Source organism: Phalaenopsis equestris, unplaced genomic scaffold (genome assembly GCF_001263595.1).
Source record: "Phalaenopsis equestris unplaced genomic scaffold, ASM126359v1 Scaffold000488, whole genome shotgun sequence".
Classification (NCBI taxonomy): domain Eukaryota; kingdom Viridiplantae; phylum Streptophyta; class Magnoliopsida; order Asparagales; family Orchidaceae; genus Phalaenopsis; species Phalaenopsis equestris.
In genome coordinates this window covers 921,489-933,891 of record NW_018164928.1, presented here as the reverse complement: position 1 = coordinate 933,891, position 12,403 = coordinate 921,489, and the positions used below count along the sequence as shown (strand labels likewise).

At 33.7% G+C, this 12,403-nt stretch overlaps 2 protein-coding genes across 2 annotated transcripts in view; both read right to left on the bottom strand.

The window, feature by feature from the left end:
• Positions 1 to 6,178, bottom strand: part of LOC110028090 (cleavage stimulation factor subunit 77) — a 74,226-nt gene extending 68,048 nt beyond the window's left edge. Inside the window, 4 exon segments of the mRNA XM_020729809.1 lie at positions 1,768 to 1,877; positions 5,598 to 5,660; positions 5,834 to 5,908; positions 6,079 to 6,178. Coding sequence (XP_020585468.1) covers positions 1,768 to 1,877; positions 5,598 to 5,660; positions 5,834 to 5,908; positions 6,079 to 6,171 — 341 coding nt within the window. The 5' untranslated portion in view covers positions 6,172 to 6,178.
• A 5,063-nt stretch (positions 6,179 to 11,241) lies between these two features.
• LOC110028065 (serine/threonine-protein kinase-like protein At1g28390) lies at positions 11,242 to 12,132 on the bottom strand. Its single transcript, XM_020729766.1, has one exon. The coding sequence runs from the start codon at positions 12,130 to 12,132 to the stop codon at positions 11,242 to 11,244; it is 891 nt and encodes a 296-aa protein (XP_020585425.1).
• Between the last annotated feature and the right edge of the window lie 271 nt (positions 12,133 to 12,403).

Sequence of the window (12,403 nt, the reverse complement as noted above, 5' to 3'; positions counted from 1 at the left end):
GTGGTTGTATGGCCGAGTGACAATGGTCGGGCAACTACTCACCGAAAATCCTCACCATCTGCCCTGAAATTGAAGGGTCTGCTTCTTCCTCTTGATCTCTCCGAGCTAGAGGGTGATAGGCTCGACCAAACAGATCTAATCACCCGGATTCTTCAGGGTGGTTCCTCCCTTATCGATCTAAAACATACAGTTTACACGTTGCAAGGAGGAAATTGGTCGGTCAATCATGTAACCCCGGATCGCCCTTTGTAGGCCCCACAAGATCACATCACATCTTCAGTTACCCGTGAGATGTCGTCGCGATTTGTGCTGGCACATTTTTGAATTACAAATTTAATAATGGGTGCCAACTTTGGCATCAATGATAGGCATCTGGCTTGTTAGCAATAATGGGTGTCAATGCTGATGTCAACGATACAGGTCTATCTTATTGGTGATGACAAGTATTAACACGTATGTTAATGACATGTGTTTGTCAAATTGGAGATATCAGGCACTAATGCTAAAATCAACAACTAAAAGTGTTGTGTCGACAATGAGAATAGACCTTGGTAGCAAATATGGTCATGAGTGTTGAGTGCCTTCTTTATTTGTGATGAGAGTAGTCGATAGCTAATATGTATTATTCTGGAATCTTTTCTTAGTTTTTTTCAACCATTGTCTTAGCCTACTCAAAAAAAGTGTATAGATGTCTATTTAAATATTCTAAAAAAAATAAATTCAAATCATTTTGACAAAAAAATTAAAATACTCAATCAGGCAATATGTGTTGGCCCCTCTTGATCATGAACGATTTTTAGATATCATGAACGATTTTTAGATATTAATATTGAGCTCATTAGATTCATCACACCAAAACATTTATTTCAACTATAAGTTTTCTAAAAATTGAGCTTGAATCATCAAAGAATAGATTTTGAAAGTTTCCTAGTCAAATGGTTCAACATTTTTTAGATCTAAAAATTATGTTGTGTCGAATTGAATGATTTTTTATTGAGGTACAAATTATCTCATTTTTCAATGTCTATATGAGTCCAAAAATAATTCATGTAAGGAACACTTTGTAGCATTAAATCATAATTTTAGAAAAATTTAAGGACGCAATTATTTTTTATACATTAACTTGAACCTCCCTTCAAAGTCGTGAATCAAGTAAATTTTGCTCGATCACAATTGCACCCTTTCATGAAGTTTATACATTATTTGGATTAAAATTATTAAAGTTAAACAAATTTGACTAAAAATATTGTAGGCAAATTATTGAGATCTAAATAATCTTGAAAAGAAATACCATGCTTTGGTAAAATGTGAAGGAGAGCAAGCACTTGAAACAATATTGTCAGCTTTAGATAAAATAATACAGCTTGTAAATGCCAAGCAAAACAAATAACTGAAATTATATTTTAAAAGCAGGTTTCACCATAAAGAGATTGGAATAATGTGGTTTACAACTTAATTAAAACTAGCTTTCTTCATCAACTCTAAAAAGCGCACATGAAGATGTTCCTTGATGCTAAAGCACAGAATGATTTATTGATATCAAATCTCAATCATATGTTCAACCTGTATAAGGAATTCTAATGATCTAATTAACGTACAAATTTTAGAAAAGAAGGCGCAACAATATCCACACCCACAATATATTAAAAGCAAAACTTTGGGCACAAAATTGAAGTCACTAGTGCGCATTTTGAGATTGCATAAATAGACATGGGACGTATAGACTGTTACGTAGGAAAAAAGACAGTAGATTGAAAGCAAGCATACCAGAGGGAGATTTCGAGACAGTTCAACAAGCACCTACTAAAGATTTGTTTAGTAGTTTCATCATTATTTAAAATCATATAAGCTTCCACATATTGCTTCCAAAATTTTGCCTGCAAAATATAATGTTAAGTTAGAAGAGATAAAAAATGGAGAGAACATTTTTTTACTGTTAGGGGAGAAAATATGTGCTTCTTATTTAGTAGAGAATAGAGATCACCCTGTGGGGGGGGAGTATAATATTCTAAGATACAACGAAAATAACATACACTGCGTTCCAAGTATTAATTATCTTCCAAATTAATCTAAGTTTGTGCTAACAATATTGTCAAGCTAAAACATGTAGATTAACCAGCTTCAACTTATTGCATAACCAAGAGAAAGGTAGAAGAATTGGAGATCTGTTAAATATATTGACTAGTTTTTCTGAACTAGAAACATAAGAAGCGACAAGCCATTTTGGAAAACAAAGCATCATAAATGAAATAACGATCAAATTAATATATATGGCTCATTCATGAAATTCATAGTTGCTAACAATGTAAATGGCATCATCATAGTCACCACACATTATCATATAGACGAACTAGAAAAAAAACACTCCAATAAATACCTTTGACCGCATTATTTTGCATGAAAAATCAGTCGTGGATTTGTAGTTAGTGGAAACATCATGTCTAACTATAGTAGTATGTTTTGTATTTTTTCCAAGCGACCAAGTTACCTTCAAGGCTCCAAAAAAATTATAATATCTATATACAACAATCTGCAAATAGTATTTTACCTCATGGATAAATTCATGATCACTCCCAATAAACAAAAGGCCATCAACATAAACAGATGATGTAACAAAGTCTAGAGATCCGTTAATGACAGAAATAACATGATTTGCAATGCCAACCTTGATAAAACCATAATTATTTTTTTCAAACCAAGCTAACTAACAAATTTTATGCCAGTACAAGACCTTCCTGAGTAGACATGTGGTTCTCCCCCTACGCAACACAGAAGGTTGCTCATTATAAACATTCTAATTCAAAGTCATTATTTGCATCCAATTCTACCAATAGTACTGTAGTATAGCCCATCATTAATAGATTGATGAGAATTTCAATGAAGCTTAGCCCGGCAAACAAAGAGCAAGGTGTCAAAGTAATTTATCCCAAAGCCTTGTCGGAATCATTTCGCAGTAATTCAAGCCTTTTATCAATTTATTGAGCCATAAATGCGAGGTTTAATAGTGAACATCTAGTAACAGGCATTTAACCCCGGTAGAAAGAAAAACCAAATCTATGGTCTGAGAACTAAGCAGAGGACCTTAGAAAGAATATAATTGAACAAATAATATATATGAGTAACGGCCATGAATGGTACATTACTTTTATCTTCCCATAAGGTAATTTCTACATGTAAATCATAAAACCAATTAGTAAGTGGATACTCAGTTAAATCTAAAAATTTGGTCCCGAGACTTTTGTATAAGGTGTTTGAGGGAGTCAAGAAAAAGAGGAAGGTATAAAACCTATAAAGGAAAAAGAACAAGCTGTATGCACGTAGATACATGAGAAAGACAAGAAATATATAGTCTCGTAAATGGGTACATCAACGGAAGTGTATAAACATTGAGTAGAAGATAGTAGCATTTTATAAGCGTGAGAAAACACGAGTGAGTTTATGATGCGAAAGAAAGCACAGACTAAATATATTAAATCAAATATCCTAGGTGTACCAAAAAACAACTTGACAAAGATAAAGGGCATAGATAGGAAAAAATTGCTGAGAAGAGGTGAGGAGATACAGGCGATGAGCTAGTAGGCTGTCAATACTACATCCAAATTTGAAGAGGGGCATTCATCGAATGAGCTTGCAATATTTCGAAGATGAATATTTTTAAATTTTACAATATCATTATATTAATATGCTTAAAATACGGATTTTGATTAATAATATAATAGGTATAGCAAAAAGAGAAAAACTTAGAATACATAAAATATAAAGCATTATCACTACAAAAAAACAATTTTAATTCCTAATAAATAATCTAAAATATATATCTAGCTCTGGCCAACATTTGAGGAAAAAAACCTTAAATGATCCGTGAAAAATCATTAATAGATATTTCAAAATAACAGAATCCCAAATGAGAGAGAAAATACAAGGACTCCCAGTTGACTTACTCAATAGGAAAATGGCAAGAATTAGTGTATAGAAAGAGAATGGCACATAAAAGCCACACACATGGCAATCAAGTACAAATAAAAATTATGAAACAAAAATTAATACCAATGTCTACTGGGAACAGAATGACCATGTCAGAAATGCCATTGGAACTGTATAACATTAGAAAAGCAAAAGGAAGGAACATTTGTTGTCCTGTTGTAGAACCCGCCAAATTTATACCTCCACTAATCATTCTGTTGAACTGAGATTCAGCATGAGAATGATAACATAGTACATAAAATTGGAAGTACTTGTAAGACAATGAATAAATAATATGTTCACAGAGAATGAAAAGAAATATAAAACAATTGATAAAGATAATAAATTTCAAAAGATGTGCAATACTCTTTCCAAATATGAGAGGCGTGCAGGCATTAACAAAAATAATAAATGAGAGGTCATATGAAAAAGATATTAAAAAAATTTTGTAATCACCTATTGAATCACCTTAAGACACATGGTGTATCAATAAAAATGGTTGTGCTGGATCTAAAGAAAGATTACAATGAATGTTGAAGTAATCAATCATAATTTCGCAAAGAGAGATTAATTGATCCAGAAGATGAAGCAACGGAAGGACTAGACAAGGCCCACCAATTGTAGAATTATATAGAGTGGCAAAGGAATAATCAAATCTATACTGGCAATATCTATGAGTATGATTGGAAAATAGGATGAAAAAGTATCATAGCCACGGCCAAGTCTACCAATAGTACAGCCACAACATCCAGAACTTCCTAGGTCACCCTAAACGAACATTAAAGTTGATTGATCGAGAGTAGGAGACTGGAGAGAACTCTATGATGCAAACATCCTATAAGAGAATAATGGTAATTTTAGGAAAGGTATAAACTACAAAGAATTATATTATCCTAAGATAAATTTGAAAATTATAAAATTTTCAGTCTGTATTTGCCAATTAGTTCGATCAATAGTGAAATTTGATCCTCCACTCATAAAATTTACCTTTTACTGTGCTCCTGATCAATATATTATTTTGTTGGAGAGAAAAAACGAGAAAATATATAGTTTAGATATTAGAGATGTTACTTTCCTAAAGTACATACCACAAAAAAAAATATCTCATTCTTGAATGAATCCTAAGACATGATAACTAAGGCAATCGAAGGTTCAAGGCTATTAAGTGATCAAATAAAAACATGATAGCAGGAAGAATGCAACTTTGAAATTTGGCAGTAAGTGATATTCCTATGTGGAGAAGAGGCAGAAAGATTATGCAACTTTTTGTAAGAACCAATGAGGAAACAAAGGCACTTCATCATAGGAGATAATTAGTATTATTTAACTTTATGTTGGTACTGATGGTGGAGGAAGATTTAGATTCTTTAAGATAATAATGAGTAAATCATGAAAATGTTTTAGAAAGAGTAATCAAGAATATGGATACTAAATGACTATCCAAAATAAGGAAGCCCAATTTAATCGAGTGAGATTATTGTTTCTTGTTCAAATAAAGTATTGTCTAGCATAACTTCTTGTCACTTGGTTAATACGATTTGAGATTAGCTAACTCACATTCGACAGCTTGTTTGTCATCATCATTTTAGAGGACAATTTATCGAACTAAATGCTATGTAGATTTAAGAACTTACAGCTGTAGGAAAAGTTGAAAGAAGCTGCTCATAGATTGGTGTCGCCTCAGAGATTGGAAGAAGCTGCAAAATCATAGCAAATGAAATAAGAAATGTCAAAACAAATAAAAATAGTATATCTAAATTAGGGTTGTCAATCAATGGCCCGACACGATAATTTGATTTGAACCGGACTAGAAAAAATCAAGTATATGTTAACCAAATTACTATTCAAATGCAGGTAAAAGACAATTTACCAGCGCCTCGCTTGCAAGAATCTCAGCCGCCTCGACATTGTATATATCGTTGTTTGCTACATCCCCACCTTTCAGCTGCGATGAAACAATTCATCGGTTCAGAAACCAGGCTTCTGAGAAAACCCTAAGCAAGGAAATATCCTTGGAAACTCACCTTAGAATCTTCTGACATCTCTTAATTTTTTATTTCAGAAGCGAAACCCTGCAACGAGCACGGAACGAACAAGAAGAGAAAGAATCCATACCTTCGGAGCAGGAGCGCGGCGGCAAAACCCGGCAGCTCGATGGGAGTTGAAGAGTGGCACTCCTGAAATAACTGAGATAAGGAAGATTTGCATGCATACCACTCAATTCTAATGTATTTTACGTATGTACCTCCTAAAGTTTATTTTTTTTACATATAAGAGGTTAGGGTTGTAAACTAGTCGTACACGAACGAGCTCAGCCTCATGCTCAGCTCGTGTTCGGCTCATTTATATTTAAAGCTCAAAAAGTATGTTTGTGTTTTGTAGTTGTTCAAAGGTTGGCTGTTTTTGTGTTGCCTCAGCCGCTAAAGCTAAAGTCTTTATTTCTCCAATTAAGTACCCTTGGACAAGTTAACAAGGGCTCTTTGCCCAGAATCATCAAGTTGGTAATCAAAGGATCTTCTCGTGAGCTTAGTTTGGGAAGGCAACACGGACTCTCAAGATCCAGGCCCGATCTCAAGAGCTATATCTCTCGTCCGAACTTGTACGTATTAGCGTCTCTATACATACTCTCATTGACAACCCTAATAACATAGTTATAGGATGTTAAAGGTTGAGGCAAAATTTAAAAATTATTGTTTATATTAAAACATCATTTGAATCTAATTTAATAATTTTTATTTTATTTTTTTATTTAATACTTTTAATTGATTATAAATCGTTGTAGACTTGTAGTGAATTAATTGTTTTATAAATATTACTTATCAATATATATATATATAGTAATATTTCTAGCCATAACAAATCAAACATGAACAAATAAATATTTGTTTGTGTTCAGCTTACTAACTTAGCGAACGAGCCGAACATGAGTTGTTCACGAACAACGAGCCGTTTTGACAGTCCAATAAGCTGTGTGACTGTGCATAAAAATAGAATTTTTATTTTATTATAATTAAATTTGATATTTTTTATGTGATGAGAAATATTTGAGTGGTATAAAAATAAAAATAAAAATAAAACATCAAATATGTAAATGAATAAGAATTAGGTGATATCTATGTAAATGCCCCTCCAAATAAAAAACTTAGCCATGATTACAATAAAATGTGTTAGATTAATTTAATTAGCATGTGCTATATCCTTTTAATTTTAAAGAATACAATATCTCAATAAATGTTTTTAAATATAAATAAAAGACATGTATGATAATAAAAATAAAATTATAACAAAATAATTTGTTGAGGATAATTAGTAATAAATTTGATGCGTCGTAAAAAAATTTTATCATTTGACTTGAATCTCAAAATAATTTAGATTCGACTTACGATCTGTTTGGGGAAGCTGCAGCTTATTAAATAATTCGTTGATAAGCAAATTAAAAATAATCTGTTGATAAGCTAGGTGAGATGACTATTACAAATTTTTTTTTTTTTTAAAAGACAGATCGCTGCGAGAAAGTTTTCATTTCACCTATATAAGTGCGGTGTGAAAACGTTATTTTCGACATTTTGAAAACGCATAAGCTGTCAAAACGCAATTTACCCAAAAGGGTCAGGGTCGTTTGGTCAGGTTCGTTTTCAAAATGTCACCGCACCAAATAAGGTGCCCCAAACGGACCCTTAAAAATCATTTTGGTATCTAATTTCGGCAAATTTATAGTCAAATTGGTTGTCTTGACAATATGAACCTTGTGATATCAATATTGTTTCAATTTGAGTTCAATCAAGTCAACATCAAATTAGTAAACCATATTTTAAAATTTGGGATCATTAATTCAATGGGTAGATAAGCTTCAAATTTGACTTATTTATAATCAAATCAAGCATCCTAATGAGAGGAATCAAAATAAGCCTCATATCACTCAATTATGAGTTTATTAAGTCCCTTAAATAAAAAATAAATGAAAAAAAAAACATGATTGAATGAGGATCAATAATAGTCCTTCGATCATATGGTTACAAAAGCTTTTGCCAAAACACTAAAATGACCCTCCATAGAAGCTATAAATAGATCCCCTCACTTCGCTTGAGAGGGCAGTTGAATTTCAATGTTCTTAAGTAAAGACACGATGACTTCTGACCCTAATAGTTGTTGACCATCGCCTACCGGTCACCAACGACCACCATCTGTCGTCCATGCTCACTATCATCTGTTGTTCGAGCTCACTATCGTCGGTGAACTCTTTTTGCTAGTTATATATCTTGAATTTAGCATAACAATATGTCATAAACATGGTATAACGACATACTCTAAATACAGTGTGACAATGTATCTCCAATACAATAATGAACAATACCACATTGGGATTTGATGATAACTCCCGGTGACAACTGTTTACGACCATCTTATTCAGAATACGGTCATTTTCTCCTTATATGGTATATAGACAGGTGATATCTCTTATCTGAAATTTTCTCCTTACATCGTATATAGACAGGTGATATCTCTGATGTAAAATAATAAATATGAGAATATGGTTGTAGCTGCTAGCTACTACAACTTCCAACAACGACTTATGTGAACAACTAACGCTACTGTAGCTGCCAACTGCTATCTATATGACCAATAATGACCAATGTAACTAATCGTTCTTGCAGTTTCTAACTATTTCTATTTTAAATGTGCATGTATAAGGGCTTTGGAACATGATTATTTGAGAGGTTCAAGTAAGAAAAAATTATTTACTTTGAGCTCAAGCAAGATTTATAAATCAAGAGTTCTTATATTTTCCACTTAATAGAAACATATAATTGAATTAAAAAAAAAACAAATGTAGCATTTTAATCATGTATATATCAAAATCATTTCCATTGCTTTTCAAGTGAGAGCACATGCACAAGGATATTACTTCCAATGAAGATGATCAAGTACGATGAGCACGCCTGATCAGTCGTCTTTTCACATCATTTACTTCCGCTCGTTGGTTGTTTCAGTGCTAAGACCATTTTGCTCGAATGTGTTAACTTCACATGCACACTTCTATCATGATCTACAATACTATATTATTTTTTACGATTGTCATAACAAATTCATACGATTACATCTATTTAAACAAAAATCTTATGTTCATCTCTATATTTTAGCGGCATTTATACACACCAACCAATTCTTACATATTTACATATCTAACTCCTAAACTACACATTTTTTTGAACTTTTACCATCCAAATATTTCACATCACTTTAAAAATAACGCGGATAGAATATTCTCGTAACATAGCCAGATATTTCAATTTGAACGTAGCTCTATATTAAGAGTCCTGATGTAATATTTTTCCCTCTTTTTCATGGATGTATAAGACGGCATATGTGTATTGTGTAGATGTTAGATATGTAAATAAACATGTATTAAGTGGTACGTATGCAAATCTTCCTTTATTCTTTCATTGCCACCTTGGCCCCCCACCATCTTGCATTTAAAGTGCATAATCTCTTATAATTTTAATTAAATAAATATAAATAGATTCATGAAGACATGAATAAAATAAATTAATTTTCAGTTTAAAAGATAATTGGCTTTCTTTAGTTTTTATCCTAAACTGCCATCCCAATAATCTTGGCCTATCTGATAAATAAATGACTATATAATTCATGGAAGGTACCCCATTGATTCTCATTAAAAGATAATTAATATGCAATTAAAGTTTCCCTTATTTATAAATAGGGAAATTTACACACATATCACATAATTCTTGTGCATTTACCCATCAAACTCTTAAAATGTAATATTCATATTCATTGTACTTTTGTGACTGTGGGATGAAACTAGTCTCTTTTTTTGAGTAAAAATATTGCATCAGGATTCCGCACGTAGAGTTACATGCAGAGTCCAATGAAATAACACATGAATAACACAGAATAATACAGGGGGAATATTCTCTTATGTTATCAGACCGATTTTTTTTTTATTTTTTTATGTACCTCCACGTGGCGTGATTTCATTGGACTCCGCACGTAACTCTACGTGCGGAGTCCTGATGCAATATTTTTTCCTCATTTGAAGGACTGGGGCAATTAAATGAAAATTTATATTTCAAGAGACGCAAAACTAATATTTTAGCAGAGTCAAAACTCTAAACTACTTTCTCACAAAATTAAAAATCTTAATTTGAGAGGGGCACCCTATTTGGTGTTATAACTTATACAAGTAAAGATGTATTTCACATTTAAAAAATTAGTAATAATGATTTTTTGTTTTGGTAGGATTACAAATTTGAGTGTTAAATTTCTAAACATTTTGTTTGATATGTAAATACATAAAAACTATATGATATATTTGTAAATTTCTATAAATAGATAATGCATCAAATTATTAATTTCAATTTCTCTTTTGCAAAACAAAGAGAAAGTATTCCGTACGGACATCGCATGACATCCGATCTCTACCGTCGATCACCGCAATAAAATTTTTTTTTTTTAAAGTTGAAAACGAGGCCCATCAAAATACATATTTACGATAATCGTTGGTGTAGATCGGACATCGCATGCACACTGCATGCATCTCTGCATACGCTGTCCGTATGGAATAATTTTTTTAAAACAAAAGCCCAATCTGATGCTAACTTTACAACTTAATATAATAAAATTATTTCACGCCAGAAGTACCTCTGTAAACAGTACTATAATTTACACAAACTGCACATAAAACATCTCTCTCTCTCCTTTAAGTTAAAATAGTGATATTTATAAAAGTCTGAGTGGTATAAATATAAAATAGTAAAGTTTACGTGTTGGATATGCAATTACAAAAGTAATTTGGGTGGTAGGTATGTAAATGCACTTGAATTATATTATAAATTAAGAGACACTTTCCAGCATGGACTAATCATGATTAATTAATGAAAAAAATAATGTAAATTAACATATTTTGTCATGTAATTATGAGTCTCTTTTATTTTGCATCCATAACCCTACTTGCATGCTTCCACTCCCCTACTGGTTTCATTCAACATTGCAATAAATCCTCCATTGATTGCTCCTGTGATTGTGCCACAGCTGCAAAGTGGAGTGAGGGGTTATGCAAAATAAAATTGTTCGGATCAAGCCAAATTTTCTCTAACAGAACTGTTTGTCAATATGAAATGTCTAAAAAATAAATATATAAGGAAATGTTGGACTAAATCGCATATTTTTGCATTACAATGCATATATACAAAATATATATATATATAAATGAATAAGCATAAGCAAAGAAACAATGAAACAAATATAAATTTACAGTCAAAATCTATTCTCATCACCATCATCATCCATTAACTCCTTATTACAAATAGTTCTAGTGGTGCTCCTCACCACCTTTCCCCTCCTCCCTCCCTTTCTCCTCCACCTTCTCTTCACCCACCTCCTCACCACCCCTAGCGGCCACCACACCCTTTCTGCCGCTCTCTCCAACTCCTCCACGACCTCCTCCATCCTCGGCCTCCTCCCGCCCTCTGTCGCCATGCACCTCCCTGCAACTGCCGCCAACCTCCCCAAAACCCCCTCCCCCACTCCCCTATCCTCGATCACTCTTCTCCCGCCCACCAACTCCAGCACCACCACACCAAAGCTAAACACATCCACCCCCTCTCCGAGCTGGCCAGGCCCGATATACCTCGGGTCTATATACCCTATCGTCCCAGCCGCCGGTCGGCTCGGTCCACCCACTCGAGTCGCCAGGCTGAAGTCTGCCAACCTTGCCCTCCCCTTCCCATCAAACAATATATTCGTCGATTTTACGTCGCGATGTATGATGGGTGGATTAGCACGGTGCAACCCAACCAACCCTCGACCCACCTGAATTGCCACAGCAACCCGCCATGTCAATTCAGAAAGGTCGGGTCTAACCTGAAGCAACTTCTCCAAAGATCCATTGGACATGTATTCCATGAGAAGGAGCTGACTTCCAGTATGATCAGATGCAAGACCAACAAGATTGACGACGTAACGACTACTATAAGACAAGAGGATATCAATCTCGTTGTCAAGGTAGGTCGACGAGGCAGCTAACGGCTTCTTGACGGCGAAGACATCCTTGCCGCCTGAGGACGGCCTTGTAGACACGACCATGGCTGCCTTTGCCGATGAGGTGCTCGAGGGAGAAGTCGTCGGTGGCCGCCTTGACTTCACCATAGTTGAACTCCTTCATCCTTAGCTCTTCTTTGAAGAACTCAAATGGTTTGGTTGTAGAAATATGAAGGGGAAGAGGAGAAGAGTAAAGGTATTGGGGAGTGGGAAAGAGAGAATAAAAGGCAAAGTCATTGAAAGTAAGAAAAAGCGTGGGATGGCAAATTCCAAAAGCACTTTGGTCTGAAAAGGAATATATTAAGATAATTATATATATATATATATATATATATTACATGTGGAGTGGATTTATACGGCGGTGGATTTTATTTGGGAT

Excerpts from the sequence above, each read along its gene's own strand:
- LOC110028065 (XM_020729766.1), bottom strand. The coding sequence starts at position 12,132 with ATGGTGAAGTCAAGGCGGCCACCGACGACTTCTCCCTCGAGCACCTCA.